Source organism: Poecilia latipinna, unplaced genomic scaffold (assembly GCF_001443285.1).
Source record: "Poecilia latipinna isolate Pla-1442-1.1 unplaced genomic scaffold, P_latipinna-1.0 Scaffold484, whole genome shotgun sequence".
Lineage (NCBI taxonomy): Eukaryota > Metazoa > Chordata > Actinopteri > Cyprinodontiformes > Poeciliidae > Poecilia > Poecilia latipinna.
This window is the reverse complement of record NW_015113100.1, coordinates 58,134-76,864: the sequence shown is the minus strand read 5'-3', so window position 1 is coordinate 76,864 and position 18,731 is coordinate 58,134. Positions and strand designations below refer to the sequence as shown.

Here is an 18,731-nt window from a genome sequence, read left to right as displayed (position 1 = left end):
CATGTTGTTTGTGGTGCATTCTGGTTCTGGTTCTGAAGGTCCAGAAGCTGCTGTGAATCAGCCTGAATTCAGATCTATCAAACACACAACAGCTGCATTTTACAACATCTGAAGTCAGCGATGAGCTGAAGAACTCCTGATACGGAAATAAAGTTCTGGACCAGCTTTTTGCAGCAGAAACAGAACAACAGAAAGTTAATGATTTTAATTTGAAATTAAATCTAAACCAAACATTTAATTGAGATCTGTTGACTTATCTTTTCATAAATCATCTAAAAATAAAGAAAAACACATTTGAGAAAGCTTTATTGCATTTCATAATAAGCAATTCATGGATAAATTTATATTATTTAAAGATTAATTAAAAGACCCAGAAACTATGGTGAGTGAGGAGTTTTAATAAATGGACACATTTAAAAATATTTAATGAGTTATTTATTGTAATTTGGCCCGCTATAAATTTTGAAAAAGTACATTTTTACAAGAACAAGCCAGTTTTTCCCTAATAATTTAGAGAAAGAGTGAACACTTTAGATTTTAAACATATTATTAGAGATTGAGATTTTGACTAATTGGACTTGAAATGGTCAGATCTGGCAACCCTGCCGAACAGCGCCATGTTTGTTTATGAGCTTTTTGCGCATGCGGAACAGAGACACTTCGCATGGAGGACGCGGCTGGTATACGTCACCTGGCTTCGGAAACATGAAACTGACGTCCTGATGGGCAAATGAAGCCTCATGAAGCAATGAAACTTTCCAGCCCTTTGCTTTGCTAAAAGGTTCGTTACTCGATGCTTCTTTCATCACTCACTAGTGACATCTGCTGGTGAAACTAACAGCCTTGTCACCCAGGTGGATCATGCTTCCAAAAATTACTAAATGCAATATTGTCACAAAGTTTTCATCAAACTCATGTTTAGTAACAGGAGAATCAATGAAACCGTATTTAATTGTCTTATGTTTTAATTATTAAAATGATTTGTCGCCAATCTAATCCTGGTATATGTTGAAGTCAATGGTTGTGTTGGGGTTTCTTTTATATCACAGACTGATTTGACAATAAAGACATTTGATGTTTTTATTGTCTGTTGGGCCATTCGCGTTTTCTTGGATTTCTAATGATCCCTTATATTTGGCTACATGTTGAATTTTAGTTCTGCAGCATTACATCTGTTTCTGCTGTGATATATCTTTGGTAATCACACTACCAATAATAGTGGAACTTTCCAGAAGGTGAGAAATTGGGAAGTGGAGGTGAGGTGTTAATCATTGTTATCTAAGAAGAATTTTATTGTGAGCGATAATCTCAAAGAATTCCCAGAAGTCAGAGATTTTCCTTTTGCTGGCTCCTTTTCAGACAATCAATCAAGTTTATTTGTGTAGCACGTTTCAGCAACAATGCAGTTAAAAGAGATTTACATCATAAAATCACAAAAATATAGTTATAAAAAAACAACATAATCTACAATTGAGAAAATCAGTATCAAACATTACATTTTGATGAGTGCCATCATCAGTACACATCAAATATGTTGGTCAATGTTCATTTTATTTGGCCACTGAAGACAAATATCCTCCTCTGATGCGCGACCAAATGGACAACTACCCATGAAGCAGCACGGCTCATCGCTTTTATTTTGAAAATCGACACGCAAAATGAAGCAGTCACGTGACCCATGCAACGTGAGGCATCGTTTGTTGCCAGTCACGTGGTTTTCAGCAATACAACACAAGCCTAGAAGCGGGGCTTTATCGGACACGCCCCCTTTTTACTCGGTACACGCCTCGAAGCCTGGCTTCAGATGGCCCATCACTACCCGATATTTATTAACTCTGGAACCCGGTTTTCTGGTCTTAGACACCGAATCTGAGTGGACGTCCAGCCTAAATGATTAAAAACTTCTGCAGAGCCACGTAAACTCTCCATGTTGAAGGAGGTTTTGTAATTTGGCCAATTAACACACCTGCTGTAGGCCGCTGGAGCTCCATATTTTGAAATCGCTGCGTTTTTTTTTTTTTTTGGTAAGTTATTTTTCGGAAACTTTATTTAAGTTGTTTGTTTTTTCCCCGACAAAGTTATTGAAGCCATTTTTTGTGTGTAAGCAGAGCAGCAGACAAGGAACGGCGGACCACGGCCTCTCAGTGGCGGTTCGTTTGGCAGCTGTGTCCACAAGACATTTGACGAGGAAAAAAGTGGCTGGAACCACCAGCAGATTGACATGGACACTGAGGTGATCAGCACAATCAAGCAGGGGGTCTCCCCCACTTCCCCTGACCATTAAAGGTAGGTCAAGCAACTGTTGCCATGGCGCCCAGAGGACGTCTCAAAGTAAGAGCTGTTGAAGGCCGAAGGCTTAGCTTTTGCTCTGCTGGTTTGTTTTGATTCTCTGCTGAGTCGCTGTGTTGAGAAGGATTCTGCTGTGTTGAAAATATTTTGTCTTGAGGTTTTTTGAGCAGTTTGTGGCTGCTTTGGTCACGTGACCTGTGGATTTTTTTTTTTTTAAATCAGCTATCATGTTGGAATCTGAAGTTCATGGTTGAAAAAAATGCTGTGACGTGAAAGAAAGATGGCTGCCGAGGCTTCCGCTATTTAAGAGGCAGAAGGAAGTTTTTCCAGGTCAGGCTTATAGTTCAGATCACTACAATAAACCTTGATAACATATCTACATACAAACTAAAGTATTTGAAACACAGAATACCCGTTTTTATTTTTACCATCTATTTGATCTGTACTCAATAGTATCATCTACTACGGTTATCAATGATGAAAACAAATTTTGTTTGTGTTAATCAGTTATTTAAATTGAAACGTGAGAACCGATTTATTTTTGTGCCAAAATAACACGCTGTTCATGAAACACCATTTCTTCTGCATGGCGTAGGCTAATGCAGAGATCTGCTGAAGCTGCAGGTCAGAGGTCACAGAGATGAGGTTTACACTGTCTGGCCCACTATCTGATTGATTTATTTACTTTTTTGTAGAATATAACCTTCTCAAACCGAAGTTAGTTGTGTTCTCCTCAAGGTTTCTTTAGAACCTGTTTTTACACCTCACTCCATTTAGAGAACATTAGAAACTATTGAAGGAAACCTAACATGGTGAAACGTTTGTCCTGCAGGGGGCGATCCTGAGCTGATGCTGCAGATAACTCCATGTTTCTCTTCTAGATAAAACTACTAGCTGACTTTGTGTTGCAGCTGAGTGCTTTTTTTTTTTTTTACCCCCTTCAGCCTTTACAATCAGCTGTGTTAAATTGTTTGTCGTAAAACAACCAAAGGAGCTTCTACTGCACTGAACTCCCTTAAATAGAAAGTACTTCTTCTACTGTTTCTTTTTCTCTGCTCTGTCCTGCCTCGGTTGCATTGGCAGACGGCCTCTCGTACTGAGTCAGCTTCTGGTTCTGCTGGAGGTTTCTTCCTGTCAAAAGGAAGTTTTTCCTCTCTACTGCCACTACATGCATCCTCAGTGTGAGGCATTGCTTTAGTTTACTTGGATTACTTTTAACCAACTTAAAAGGCAAATTATCTGCCTAGAAGCTTCGTTACATTATGTCTCACTGTTTAGCGCCGTGTTCTGGCCTGATGATGCCAAAGTGTTAACAAACGTCCTGCTGCTTTGTTATTTATGTTTGTTATATTTATTAAATTGAATATAATTTCAAGTTTTTATGTATATTTTTTTGTCTTGTCTAGATTGACGTTTGAATATAAAAACACAGTATTTTAATGAATTAAATATTTCTGTATATTTAATGTTAGCTTTGAGACATAAAGTCTTGCAAGTCAGATTTGACAAAAAAAACCCCAAAAACAAACAGTCCCTGCAAATAGTGTCTAAAAATGTTTATTTTTTAGAATTTTTGTTTGTATTTTTTCTGTTTGTTCTGTGTAACAGAATATGGGTCGCTAGTTTCTCTAAAAACTCGCTTTATTTAGCCAAGTTCACCACCAACGTTTCTTCCAAAGAAAGTGATGAATCATTAGTTATTATTGGTTGTTGCACATGAGGTTTTAAGTAAATCAATAAATTAAAGTCATCTTGCTCTATAGAGTTTAAACCGAGTCGTAGAATCAACATTTAAACAGATATAAGGCTCGTGGTTTGAAGGCTTGTGCTCTATATTCCCAGGTGTCGTATTTCTGTTGCTGTACAGATGTTTTCTGTTTTTCCTGACATGTTTTAAAGAAAAACGGCTGAAGAAAGCTAAGAGTTTTCTTTAGATATTTAAATTCATGTTAAATGCTATGAAGTTACAAAAATAATTTACCGTTTGGGGTAAATTATGCAGGGAATCTCTCTGTTATTTCATAGTTTACATAGAAATCCCATGGAAACAATTAATTTAAACACTCGGATATGATAAAGCTTTTGATTCCTGACAGTTTTCCTTTTTTTTTTTTTTTTTTCACACCTAATTTCTTTTAGAAATGTAACGAGATACGCGGTTTTTAAACGTTTTAAGACCTTTTCTCAAATGTCTTGGAGATCATAAACATCCTGTTGCCCAGTTTCTTTGGCTGACCTCATTCTGGGAGTCAGCTGGACTCTGCTCTGACCTCCTGGTCGACCTGTTGACCTGCTCCTGGGGTCATTCTGATTGGGTGACCACTGCTGGTTGTTTTGTGACACACACTGACCTATTGCTGTTATTTTATGTTTTTATTATAATTTTTTTCCCCTTTGAATATTTTTAAGGTTGCTGAGCCGATTAGAACATTTTCTGTTTAAATGATTTCTTTAGTCTGAATGTCTGGTAGAAATCAGACTTTAGGTTTTGATCGAAGTGAATCAAAATGTCCTTAATCAGTTGATTCATGTTTTAACAGGAGCCGTTATATTTCCACATAGAGCCAGGTTAGTTAAACATTTCATATTGAATATGATGATCTGAAACAATGAAGGTGCAAAAAAACACAATCTTACCAAATATTTTTGTCCAGTTTCCAGTGCAAATATCTTTGTACTTGAAATAAGACAAAACTAACTTACAAGTAACTTTTCAGCAAGTAGTTTAAGTCAATAATTTCTTAATACCAATGAAACAGTATTTCACTTAAAACAGTTTCCCTTGTTATAAGTGAAATAATCTGCCAATCTGAACTACTATGTTTTTTCATCAATATTAAAGAATTGATGAAAGTAACTAAGTTACTTGTAAATTAGTTTTGTCTTATTTCAAGTGAACATATATATATATATATATATATATATATATATATATATATATATATACTTGGTACAGATTTGGTTTTTTGTAGTGTGACAGAGAAGCAGAAACAGAAAAAATATTTTTCACACAACTAAACTCATTTAATTTGATCTCTGCAACAAATCTACACCCATCTCATTTTTCTACAAAATAAAACAAAACAAAACAAATTCTTTCAGCTCCAGGTCACAGCAAACAGCTGCTGTTAGTCGTTTTTCACATATTGACAGGTTCAGTTTTTAGCTTCAGTTGACACAGAAACTGAGTGTTTACCAGCTGTGTGTGTGTTTGTGCGCGCGCGCGTGTGTGTGTGTATATGTGGAGGTGTTTTTGCACAGATGCAGGTGCGATCGTAGAGCCGGATGCGGCGGTAAAGGTTGAAGGTCGTTTCTCAGCAGAGAGACGGCGCTGCAGGCCGCCATGCGACCGCATCCTGCCGCGCTCTGCTCCCCCGCAGCGGCTCTGACCTGCTTCTCTGCTCAACGTCGACTTCCTGTTCTCGCGCTCTTCCTCTCCTGCTAAAAATGCTTGAACTGCATCTTGGCGAAACCGAGAGTCTTGATCTGAAACTGAGATGTTTCACGTAGATGTAGAAAGAAAATGAGCTGGCTTCTCAGAAGGCAACTAAAAATATCTGACAGCATCTCTGGAAAAAGTGATGAAGGAGGAAAACGACGGTTACTGTCAGTATGAAGTTTTAATTTTTCTGCTTCCACATCTGATTAAAAACACTCAATTGTGTAATTTTGTGGTTTTAATACATATGAAAAAACAAGTTGACAGTCAGATGAAAACTTTTGAATCATTTCCCAAACAAAGTGCAGAAAAAAGATGAACAGCCATGACGTCAGGCATAATTTAAAACACTTTTATTGAAGATCATATGAAGAAAAACAAACACACTTATTTAGAAAGTATCTGGAAAAATACAATAATACACTGCAAAAATACAAAATCATAATTTTAGGTCTAGTATCTAGTGCAATTATCTAAACCGCCCCCCCCCAAAAAAAACTTGAAATAAAACTAAACTAATTTAAAAGTGACTTTTCAGCAATATATAGAAGCTTTTTCTAAGTCTTAATATTGGTGAAGTTCTAGTTCCATTGGCAGATTATTTTTACATGGAGAAAATGTCTCGTTATAAATTAATCTGTTAATGGAACTAGTTTATCCTCGGTAAAGGTTTATTGATTTAAAACAAACTAATATGTTGCTGAAAAGTCACTTGTAAGTTACTTTTGTCTTTCTTCAAGATATTTTCACTAGATACTAGACCAAAACCACTTGGTGAGATTTTGAGTTTTATCATTTCTGTAAAATAACATGAAATATCCAAAGATTATCTCGTCTGTGCAGAATAACAGCAGATCAGGTTTATTATGTACAAGGAGGAAGATTGAAAGCTTCAGCTCCGCTCTCACTTGGTCTGTTTTCCACGTTTTCTCTGAAAAAGATATTTAAAAAAAATCCCTCAGCATCAGAAGCTCAACTATCAGAACCAACATGGATGTTTCTGGACCGACCTGAAGCTTCCAGACCAGAAAGCAGACCAAGGCGGCGTAGAGGCAGCTCTTCAGGATCAGGACGGTGTAGGAAATTTTGGCGTTCTGGGTGATCTTTATGTAGCTCTCTGTAGGAAGTTCAGATGTTTACAGTGTAAACAATAAGAAGACTTTCTCAAAGCCAACAACCTGCTGCCAACTACGTTTTCTGTGCTTTTAAGAGTGAAATGTTGCAGTTTACCTCGAGTGATGACTGGGTAATCTATGCCTTTTGCTGGAGGAATAAAGAGAAGGGACATCATTAGGAGTATAGCTACAAGGAGCAGTTTAGGATATTTGTTTCGGAAATGAACGTACTTGTATAAGTTGTATTCTTTTTGATGTTACTTTTCCCATTAAAGAAGCTGACAGTGCACGTAAAATTAATGTTTGGCTCAACCCAATCCTTAATGGGTACCATCAGCCTGCTGGTGATTTTGTAATTTTTTCCATCCTTCTTGGCGGTGGCGGCGGCGTCAGTGGACACTTGGATATCATCAGTTATGTTCTGGCCATTGCGCGTCCAGGACACGCTGACATGATCGGGGTAGAAATCAGAGGCCACACAGACCAGGGTCTTCTTCTTCTTCCCTTTCTTGTCTTTGCATTCTTTTTTTGAAGGTTCTAGAATTTTCACAGTCGGGGGCTGGACTTCAGCATCTGGATTTGAAAGAAGAGATAAAAACAATTCATTCAGTCAAAACTCCTTCACCCAAATTTGAACATCTGGACACGTGAATGTATGGAAGTATATGTATTTCTTTGGTGTTATCGATTTTAAATGTTAATAAACCTTCAAGAATATAGTTTATAACATGTTGGCTATCATGTGCTGATCATAGACCCAACGAGGGAGTCCCACCAAGAAGTTCTTGTTCCTAAGAAAATGCTAAATTTCGACCGTCTCCTCTGGCCTTGTGTGTTTAGAACGAGTGTGAAAAGTTGCAAAAAGTTTGGACCAAAAAAAAAGAAAAGTCATCAGTCAAATTAGCATAGTCCCAAAATACATGAATGTGAAAAGATGTTTCAGATTATTTAATTTTAAGAAATACTTCTTGAATGGAGGGAAAGCTGTAATATTTGGACAGTTTAACAGGTTTTATTATTACATTGTGGTAAAACCGACCCTTTAAGGACATTTATGGATTTGATGGCGGCTGAAATGAAAATGAGTTTGATACGTTCCTGCTTTACATGATTATTAAGTGTGACTTAACCAAACATGTTTTACTTTAATTATCGGGTTTTTCTTCACTAGTTTAAATCAACCTCATTTGCCAACAGTACGACATAAATAGACTTTTACACTGAGGCTGAAAACAAAGACCGTCTTTTCTAGTAGTTACATTTATTCTGCAATTATCCTACTAAATATAACATCAATTAACAAGCAGCAAACCCAAGTAAAAACATTCTAAACTCATATTGGTTTTTACATTCTGGCGTTCTGATCTGAAACTTGACGATAATTATGAACGTTTGGTCAGTGTTGCCAATATAATTCCTGAATTTTACTTTGACTTTCAACGTTTATGTCTATTCTAAATCTTGAAAGAAAACATAAAATATATTTTAGAAACAAAAAATTCTTACGAAGTATTTTTGGTCTAGTTTCTAGTGCAAACATCTTAGTAGACTTGAGATAAGACAAAACTATCTTACAAGTAACTTTTCAGCAAGATATAGAAGTTTGTTACAAGTTAAAATTCCTTAATATTGATAAAAAAAAGTTTTAGTTTCATTGGCAGATTATTTAACTTGGTATAAGTGAAATTAGCTGTAATATTAATATTTTCCATTAATATTAAAGCAAGCTCTTATATCTTACTGTAAAGTGACTCTTTAGTCAGTGCACCAGAACTTTTCACCATGTTGGACCAAAACTACTTGGCAAGGTTTTGTTTTTTTCAGTGTAAAGTTAAAAAATGAGAAGTTTTGGATGTGCAGAGATAAAAGTAAGCAAGTTGACTACCTCTACATTCTTCAGTAGAAAAATCCCAGAATTATGATATTATTATTTTACACAGTCAGCACATTAAATCAATGGTTACATCAATTTAATTATATATCTCAGAAGCTCTTACCCAGGACTGTCAGCTTGGTTCCTTCTCCGAACTCAGCAGGGTATGAGCTCGAGCACAACGCTCAGCCGCAACAACAAAACCCGACTCAGATCTACCAGGTCTACCGTTCTCTATAACTTAATGTTTCAACAACACAATTCCTTTATTTTAGCTGGTTAGTTATCTACTATACAGATTATAGTCACTAAAAGTTGAAAACATATGCTTTTTAGTTTCTCAACTTTCCAAATATTTAAAGTTCTCAACCAGCTTTATTTCCTCAGATCAGATATTAGCTGATCTATATTCTAACAAATTACTTGACCTCAAAGCAGTAAACCTAGCAGTTTTTAAAAAAAGTAAATTTTGTAAAGAAATAAGTTGTTGATTTTCTTTGTTTTCTTACCTAAAACTGTGAGTTTGGTGCCTCTGCCAAAGTAAGCAGGTTCATAGTTCGTCACACTGAGAAACAGCTGCAGGAAAAGCTGCTGCTATTGAAAACTAGAGGCTGCTTTTTACATTAGAAAATTATTGGCAAAGGAGACAGACTGCTGGCTATTTTGGAGAAAAAACACAACTCCAATATTGACAGATTTTTTCCCGTTTTGCAGTCTTACCTAAAACGGTGAGTTTAGTTCCAGCTCCAAAATAAGCAGGATTGAAGTCGTTCACACTGATAAACAGCTGCAGGAAAAGCTGCTGGAAGCTGCTGCTGTCTTTAACGTCTTTTACACATGAACTAAACGACTTCTGTAGCAAAACTAAACCAAAAACTAATTCTTTCACCAACTCCTGTTAGTTTTTATTCTTTTTTGTTTTTTACATCTACACTAGAGCCGAAGATTGAATTCGTTTTTACGTTTATATATATATATTTATAACTTCCAAACCAATTTTCCATTACATCTGATCTTCTAGGTTGATTTATTGTGAATATTTTTTGTGTTTCTTACCTAAAACGGTGAGTTTAGTTCCAGCTCCAAAGTAAGCTTCAGACTGGGAGTCACAGTGTTTAACCGCGGTGATGAGAACCGACTGACGGGGTAATAATCTGGGCTTTGAGCCAAACATTTAATAGCTCCTCAACTTTGACTGCAGGACATTTGACATAATGTCTTTTACACTTCAGAAAAAGCTCAGTTGATGCTTCATATATCCTAAATGATGTCGGAGCTCTTTCCAGCTTCTATTTTAGTTTTTTCTTACCTAAAACGGTGAGTTTAGTTCCAGCTCCAAAGTAAGCTTCATTGCCAAAGGAGCACAGAGACTCTGGACTGCGACACAAACTCTCTGCTGCTCAGCTAGCTACAAAACCTTCCCAACTTCTCCTGTGACCTTTAAGACTTTTTCAGTCACAATCTCAATGTTTTTTGAATTTTTGCCAACACTTTTGGCCAAGTTATTTGCCCTGGCGAAGCATCCTAACAACTTTCTTACTATTTTTTGAGGGTCTTTTAGCACCAATCCAGCTGTAAATCATGTCGTATTACTTAATAATTTAGATTTTGAAACATTTCTTACCTAAAACGGTGAGTTTAGTTCCAGCTCCAAAATAAGCTTCGCTGCCCAAGGAGCACAGAGACTCCAGTCTGCGACACAAACTCTCTACTGCTCAGCTAGTTACAAAACCTTCCCAACTTCTCCTGTGACCTTAAAAACTTTTTCTGTCACAATCTCAATGTTTTTTGAATTTTTGCCAACACTTTTAGGCCAAGTTATTTGCCCTGGCGAAGCATCCTAATAACTTTCATACTATTTTTGGGGGGTCTTGTAGCACCAGTCCTGCTGTAAATCATGTCATATTATTTAATAATCAATATTTTGAAACGTTTCTTACCTAAAACAGTCAGTTTGGTTCCTCCACCAAAGTAAGCTTCAGACGTACTGACCACAGTGAGCAGGATCAGTGCTCACAACCTGCTTTCCTCTGCTTCTCCTGTCAACTAAATTCTCACCAAGTTAAATGTTCCTTTTAAAACTAGCAAATGTTACATAACAAAACCTCACAAAACCTCAGAAATGTCCCTTCTTGAGTCATGAAATGAGCTTCTTTCTGATACAGTTTAGGTTAATTGGTTAAAGTCTGAGCCATTTTTGTCATTCTTGCTGTTTTTGAGTCAATTTCTTACCTAAAACCGTTAACTTTGTCCCCGCTCCGAAGTAAGCTTCAGCTCCACCACCAGAGTCACAGTGAGACCCATCAGTGCCCAAAACAACCTCAGCTTCTTCTTTCCTTTTGCTGCATTACTTTTTTAGTTATTTTTTGGTGTTTTTTCTATCTTAGACTGCTCTTTGTGTTGCCACGATGCAAACATTTGACTTTTTTTTTTTTTTAAACTTGTATTTAATTTCAAATAAAGCTAAACATTTTTCAGTTTAGTAAAACTGCTTTAGCTGCTTTCACAGGGATCAGATTTCACAGTTTTACTCACCTAAAACAGTCAGTTTTGTTCCCTGGCCGAAGTAAGCTTCATAGTTGGCACAGCGGTTAAAGTTCAGAGCAAAAAGTTGGAGCTCAGGCAGCGAGCAGCTCAACTTTCACTGGAAATCTTTTTGGATTTGCTCTTATTTTTAAAGGTTTTATAAAAACATGTCTGAATAACATTTATATTTTCATATCTCTTACCTAAAACTGTTAACTTTGTTCCTCCTCCGAAGTAAGCTTCATAAGCACCAGTGGCACAGTGAACAGATTCAATGTGTAAAACACTCCAACATGCAGCTTTATATTTCATATCCTTGTCCTATTATTAGTCGATTTTCCTCAGAAATAGTTAAAAGGTTGCAGATTTTAGCCTGAGGATCTAAAACCATTCCCCGATACATCAGTTTGGCCCTCAAATTTACTTTGTTTAAACCTTTACTCACCCAGAACAGTCAGCTTTGTTCCCTGGCCGAAATAAGCTTCTCTGTTATCACAGAGCTTCAGCTTCATATCAAAAAGTACCGAGCTGGACTCTGACTAGAAAGACCTGCTTACTTGCTGCTTGTTCAAGCACCTTTACGGCTTAAAATTTGGTTCATTTTTGCAAACTGTACTCACCTAAAACTGTTAGTTTTGTTCCTTTTCCAAAGTAAGCTTCGTTGAGGTTGTCACAGTGCAGCAATACTCAACAAATACCTCTTTAACCGTAATATTTATGTTCAAATGACTTTAACACAACATCAACCTCAAGGCTTGATTAAGTGTAATCTGTTAGATTTCAGTATTGAAGCGAAATATTTACCTAAAACTGTGAGTTTGGTTCCTTTTCCAAAGTAAGCAGGATCTCCGTAGTTCACAGTGATTTGACTTCAGCCCAATAAGCCAAAACGTTTGACTTCACCAAATTTTACTTTATTTTAAGAATTATTTTAGTTTAAATCTGATCAGATGAACTGGATGTGTGAAGAGTTAAACTTACCTAAAACTGTGAGTTTGGTTCCTTGACCAAAGTAAGCTTCAGCATTGTCACAGTGCAGTGATACTGAACATGAACCTGTTTTTCTATCAGAATTAACTTTACAAAGACTCGTCTGTCTGTACAGAGGTCCTAATCAAAGTATTATGCATTAAAACTCTGTAATAAAGTGAATATTTACCTAAAACTGTCAGTTTGGTTCCTTGACCGAAGTAAGCAGGATCAGTGTAGGTCACAGTGATTCAACTTCAGGTTAATACAGCCAAACTTTTAAACTCTAAAGAACTTTTCTTTACTCTCATCTGACCTTTGCATTAATTTTAAATCTGATCTAAACCTGGACATGTGAGAATCCAACTTACCTAAAACTGTGAGTTTGGTTCCTTTTCCAAAGTAAGCAGGATTTCCGTAGTTCACAGTGTTTTGAGTTTGACTCAATATGTCAAAACGTTTAAGCTCAACAACTTTTTTATTTTACTTCAGTTTAAGAATTACTTGAGCTTAAATCTGATCTAAACCTGAACATGTGTGAAATCCAACTTACCTAAAACTGTAAGTTTGGTTCCTTTTCCAAAGTAAGCTTCGTTTCCAGTGTCACACTGAATCTCTCCTGGACCAAAAAGTCCCCAAACTTTCCATAATCTTCTCCCTCAGACCGGCTGTAATAACCCAGATCATCAGGAAGGTTAAACCTGCAGGATGAGCTTCATAACGTTTAAAGAAGTTGTGATTTCTGACCCTGAGGAACACATGACCTGATGGCTCCATGTATAAACTCAAACATGTGTTAATAAAAGCTGTTTCTGGTTCATTTTCTACATATTAAAGTGTTTCTTAAAGCCTGGCTGAGCCTCCACTCTGCCCACCTCCACCTGCTTCCTGCTGCTGCTCTCTGTGCTGCACTCAGCCGTCCACATGATGGATGTTAATGCGAGGAGGTTTTTGTACGGCGGCTCTATAGGATTGTATCACCGTGGCCCCCTGTCCCCACGGTGGAAAAGCATCACACAAAAACCTGCTGCCTCCGTCTCTCCCCGCTCTCCGCCCCCCCCAGCCAGCCTCTCCGTATCTCAGCCTCCATCTGAGTCTCTGTGGGAGCAGCTGTGGAGGTCGGGCCGACTTGACGCTGGAGCAGCTCCAAGCTGCCTGCTGCTATTTCTGGGTCGGCTAAGAAAAGAAGGCAGAGCAGAGGACAGGAAGCTGCTGGCTGCTTTTGTTTGTTTGGAGGTGTAAACAGGAAGTGACACGTCAGCTGGTCATGACTCTGCAGCCAATCAGTCAGCAGAGAGAACATCAACTGATGTGTGTTTTTGAGTTTAAGGTTGTTGGATTATCAAAGGATAAAGTTGGCAATGACACAGAAACGATGTTTTCAGAGGCTGAATGAAACTTTTTCAAAGTTAACATTAGGTCTTCTATATGAGGCTTTCTGTAGCGTTGCATGTCTACAGAAGTTTTGTCCGTCCTTCTTTGCAAAATAGCTCAAACTCGGTCCGAGTTTGAGCCCACTCCCAGTCAAAAGCTCTGAGCTTTAACTGGGCCAATCAGACACAAGAATATGCAACATAAACATGTTTGTAGTTCTTCCTGTACTAGAGGGTAAAAGTTTTGCAGCCTCCACATTTCCTACCAGGACTGAATTCATAAACTTCTCCTCAAGTTCTGTCAAAGTAAACCACTGATCCAACAAACTGAACATGTGAGAAGTTCAACTTACCTGAAACTGTGGACTTTGTTCCTTTTCTAAAGTACGCTTGACTTGCATTTGGTAAAGTATCATCTTTATTTATAACTGATTTTCTGAAGCCTCCAACATTCGTCACAGATTGTTGTGCAGTGCCACATGTAACATTTTGTATGAATGATTTGAAGTAAAATTTTAGTCTCTTAAGACCAAGGCATATCCTTCCTTTATTTGTCCTCCATGATACACAACTTGTGGCAAAATGACTACAAAACTTTGTTTGTGTTTATTTTATTACCATTTTTCTGTAAAGACCTTATTTGTAGAGTGGATGGTTGTCATAGCAACAGATTATCTCATCTGAGCTGTGGATACGTTTTTACTGAAGGTTGAAGTTCTTAAAATTTGTTCATTGTTACTTTGTGGCCATAATTTTATTTTAAGATTAGTTGTCATAATAGAATCCATTTTTCTGCATATTTTGAAAATCGAACTCATGGTATAATAGTTGGAAGTTAAAGTTGTATTTTTCACACATGGCCAGTAGAGGTCAGTATAAGATGAGAATTGTAATTGAAATTTCCTCATCTCAATGGGAATACAGGATTAAGGAAAAACAAGAGGCAGACATGAGGAGCGATTCAGGATCATATTACAGAGTAGGAAAACTGAACTCTGCTGCCAGCTGCTCCCTGATCAGTTTGTGGCTTCGAGTAAATAAGACAGAAGGAGGTTTGATCCTGTGATCCCAGAGATGTAGGGAACTTTTCAAAAGTGCAGGAACATGAGTTGACTGGGAAAGGTTTGTGGTGAAGGATCACATCATATAATAGCTCAACACATGTAGATACGTTACCTGAAATGCAGTTTTTTGAAAACTCATCTACAGATTATTAGGCTTCAAAACCGAATTAATATGTTTTCTTGTTTTATTAAATCCTACTGCAAGGTGTCCAAAGGTTTTGGCCTATTAGGGCCAAAAATGTCAAATTGAGAGGAGAGCCACATTTATTGCTTAAGACAATTGTTGTTATTATGCATTAAATTAATAAATAGACAACTTAAATACATTTAATAATCTATATAGACAATATTTTAATAAAGTGGCTTTTTTTTGTAGAAAATGAATCTGTAAATCATTGATTTAAAAAAATATGAGCAGGATCTTTGACATTTGTTTTAAATGCTGTTTTTATTTTTTCGACTTTTATAATTAAACAAAAATACTTCGTCTTGTACCTAAATAAATATGTTTTAAGAAGATTTGATATGTAAAAAAATCAGGAATTAATCATGAATTCACGGATATGAATTTGGACGTCCTAGTCCTATAGTTTTGTAATTACTCTCATTTCCTGGAATACTTTGACTTGTTCGCTGTGATTGGCTCTTTTTCATCTAAGGCAGGGGTGCCCAAGTCCAGTCCTCTAGAGCTGCCATCTTGCAACTTTCAGATGCATCCCTGCTTCAACACACCTGAATCAAATGACTGGCTCGTTATCAGGCCTCTGTAGAGCTGATCCCAGTCTGTTGGAGTAAGGATACTTCTAAAACTTGCAGGATGGTAGCTCTCGAGGACTGGACTTGGGCACCCCTGATCTAAGGACTATGCTGCTTGGATGAAAGCTGTCACTTCCATTGTAGTTGCTTTCTAGTTGGTAACGTACTTTGCGTATGAAAGACAAGTAAAATTTCACACCTTTTGGGCCTTCTTGGTGTTCCATATGTAATGAGGAGGAACATCGGAGTTTAGGTGTGAAGGCGCGCACACACACACACTTGTAGGGTTTATTCTACGCATGCATAATGGCGGATAACTTTGTGCTGCTTAACTTGTTCATTTTAAAAGTTTCTGATGAGGTATGTGTACGATGAGCGTTTCCTTCATAGGAGATGGAGCCGGGTTACCTGAGGTGGAAGCAAAGCCTTTGATGACACGCTACAGTCACAGTGTCATCTAGTGGCCTGGCGTGACAACTACAGCTGACTCAGCGTTACGCCATTACTGTTTAAATATGAAACGTTTCCTTACAGGCAGGTTCCAGGCAGCAGTCTTGTGTGAATATAACCATAGATGTGAATTTAGCGTTCCAGTATAAAGATATAATTACTCAACACCACAAATTGTCTGTTTATAAAGATATATTCGCTCACATCAGTTTCGGCGCACACTCATACCGCTGACAAAAAGGAAAGCAGGTTTTGAGCAAAACTTTATGAAAAGTGAGGATGTTAACCATCCCACCACAAAAGAGTGCAACATCCATACATAATTCTGAGTTTCTAAAAGTTTACTTTGTTTCAAAACGTACCTCGTGTCACAGTCTCATATTGAAGTTTTTCAGTGTTTCCCTCCCTACTCTTGTTTCCTCCTCCTGAGGTTGTTGTTAGGCGGCTCAGGCAGCCTGAAGCACTGTGCTAGACTGGAAGCACAGTAATACACAGCAGAGTCTGCAGCCTCAGGAGAGTGGATCTGCAGGGAGGTTCTGAGCACTTCTGGACGGGTCAAGGTGTATTTGGTCTTGCTGAAAGGAGCTTCAATGGCCGCGGCGTCTTTACCTACTGAATAAGCAACCAGCTCCATTTTCCCACTGTCTGCCGGGTGTCTGTACCAGAACATGTAGTAATTCTGATTATTGTCCTGGTCGCACCAGAGGGTGACGCTCTGATCGCCGACTTTGACGAACACAGATGGAAGCTGCTGGAAGTTCACAGCAGAAAGTGAGAAGCCTAGAAAACAAAGCAAAAAACACGATAAAGTGTTATTTTTTTAAATAATAAAAAAAAAAGCAAATATGGTTCCTTCCTCCTAGAGTGGTTTTCTTACCAGGCAAGAATAAAACTGCAATCAAAACCAAATTCATTTCTGGACTAAATTTGCTGGTTTAACTTGTGAAACAAAAAGGTGACAGGAGATGATCTGACCCTCCTCCTTCTTACAGATCTGAATGAGTTTCTCTCTGTAGCTGCTGTCTCCTAGAGGCCGTCTTAAAGAGACAGTGCTGAGATTTTTGAAGTGAGGTTCTGTTAAAAAGTCAGACAAAACGAAAGCTGTGCAGCGCCAATAAAAAGTGTTCACCCCCTTTTTGTTTCTTTTAGAAATCAATAATCATCAAATACCTTTTTTTTTTACAAAGATGTTACAATATGACTTTAATGTAAAATTAAAATTGATCTCTACAAATTAAAACATTTAACATAAAATAAATAACTGCAAAAAATATCAACAGACCTAATTGAACAGAGGTCCAATTTGTGCTACTAGTTTTGCATTTCCTTGTTATATTTAACTCAGGTTCACATTTTTCCACTATTTGTTACATTTTCCTTTTTTATTTTGCTACTGTTGCAGATGGCATTAAAATTTTATCAGTACACACAACACTGTAAAACACTGCATTGGTGTTAAATGTTCATTAGAATTTAAAGTTTATTGATCTTTGAGAACGTTTTCTTGTGTTATTATTCCATTACCATCATATTACTTGAAAATGGTTTGAGAAGAACAATATTTTTTTTATCACAATAACCTCAGAGACAAAAGCAAAACTGGTCATGACAGGAAGCCTATATGTACATAATTTTTATCTGCAAGAATATATACAGTTTTTTTTTTCTGTAATTACAGATGATTCAACTTTTTTTGTGAACTTCAGCCACAAAAATAATTAAAAATCTATATTTGGGATTAAAATGGCTTGTTCTGTTAAAGATGTTTATTTTCAAACTGGATCTTTTGAAGTAAACAGAACCTTGTAAATTTCTTCCAAAGAGCCATAAGACTCATCAATACTACAAGACTATAGGTGACTGATGGGAGCTGAATAATTTGGTATTTAAGTCCGTTTCCATGGGAATAGCTTTCCTCAACAGGTCTTTGTATTGCTATTGGCTATCAAACGGCACTGTTTAATCTGAGGTGGAAGCAAAGCAGAACATAGACGAGTTTGAGTTGATAACAATATTGGTTAAATTTACTGTGCTTAGTATTTGGCTGTTTTTATGGGAATGTTGATCTCTCAGATCAATTTAAGTAATTTTGATCATATTTCACATTTTATTGTCATGTAGCGCGGAGCTCTGGTCCGGATCTTGACTTGGTCTCGGGTTCGGTGGTCTTGACTACAACACTGTCGTGAGAATTGCACAGATTTTTCCAAACTAGGACTACTCTCATTTTAATAAGGATGTATCACAACTCTGCCCCCAAAAGACTTATTCTTTTATAACAATAAAAAGCCTTCTTCCTGTTTATATAAATATCTAAAGTTCGTGTGGAACTGCAGTTCAACTTCCATTCATTTAAAATTTATAATTTTTATGACACTTTCTCTGATAGTCAGACAAGCCACGGCTCCTTCCTGCCTGCGTACCACAGTCGGCCTCGTTATTTGTATGACTGTCTGATCTGCACGCATCACTGTGACTAGCGGCACAGTAGTAGGTGCTGCTGTCATTCGGAAACAACTTTGGGATTTGAAGACAGAACAGATTTCGCGACGGTTCGATCCAAGACCGGTAACGTCCAACAGTTTCTTCGTATTCTTTGAGGAGGAACTCCATTTGGGCCCCGTGGCTCCTCTGCCGGTACCAGAGCATGGTTTGGCTGCCCATGCTGTAGCCTGTTCCCAACCTGCACTCAAACGTCACATTGTCTCCGGGGGAAGAGATTTGATGTTGAGACTGAAGAACTACAATAGAGAAACCTGCAGGATGTGAAAAGTAAAGTTTCAGATTGTTTTATTCACAGACAAACCAACGTAAACAAACTCTTAAGCAAAATAAATGATCGGATCTCAGCTATTCTTGCCGTGTGCACATTTTTCA

At 37.4% G+C, this 18,731-nt stretch overlaps 1 protein-coding gene across 2 annotated transcripts in view; it reads right to left on the bottom strand.

Moving 5' to 3' along the window:
* Positions 1-5,653: 5,653 nt before the first annotated feature.
* LOC106951965 (T-cell receptor beta chain C region) overlaps positions 5,654-18,731 on the bottom strand; it is a 46,556-nt gene continuing 33,478 nt past the window's right edge. Inside the window, exons 4-8 of one of the 2 annotated variants that reach the window (XM_074527699.1) lie at positions 11,688-11,730; positions 7,075-7,422; positions 6,959-6,991; positions 6,739-6,845; positions 5,654-6,659 (exon numbers count right to left, since the gene is read on the bottom strand). In XM_074527699.1, coding sequence (XP_074383800.1) covers positions 6,633-6,659; positions 6,739-6,845; positions 6,959-6,991; positions 7,075-7,422; positions 11,688-11,730 — 558 coding nt within the window. In that variant the 3' untranslated portion in view covers positions 5,654-6,632. Of the gene's footprint in view, positions 6,660-6,738; positions 6,846-6,958; positions 6,992-7,074; positions 7,423-11,687; positions 11,832-18,731 lie in introns of those variants that run through there. The other variant, XM_074527700.1, reaches the window with a different exon arrangement.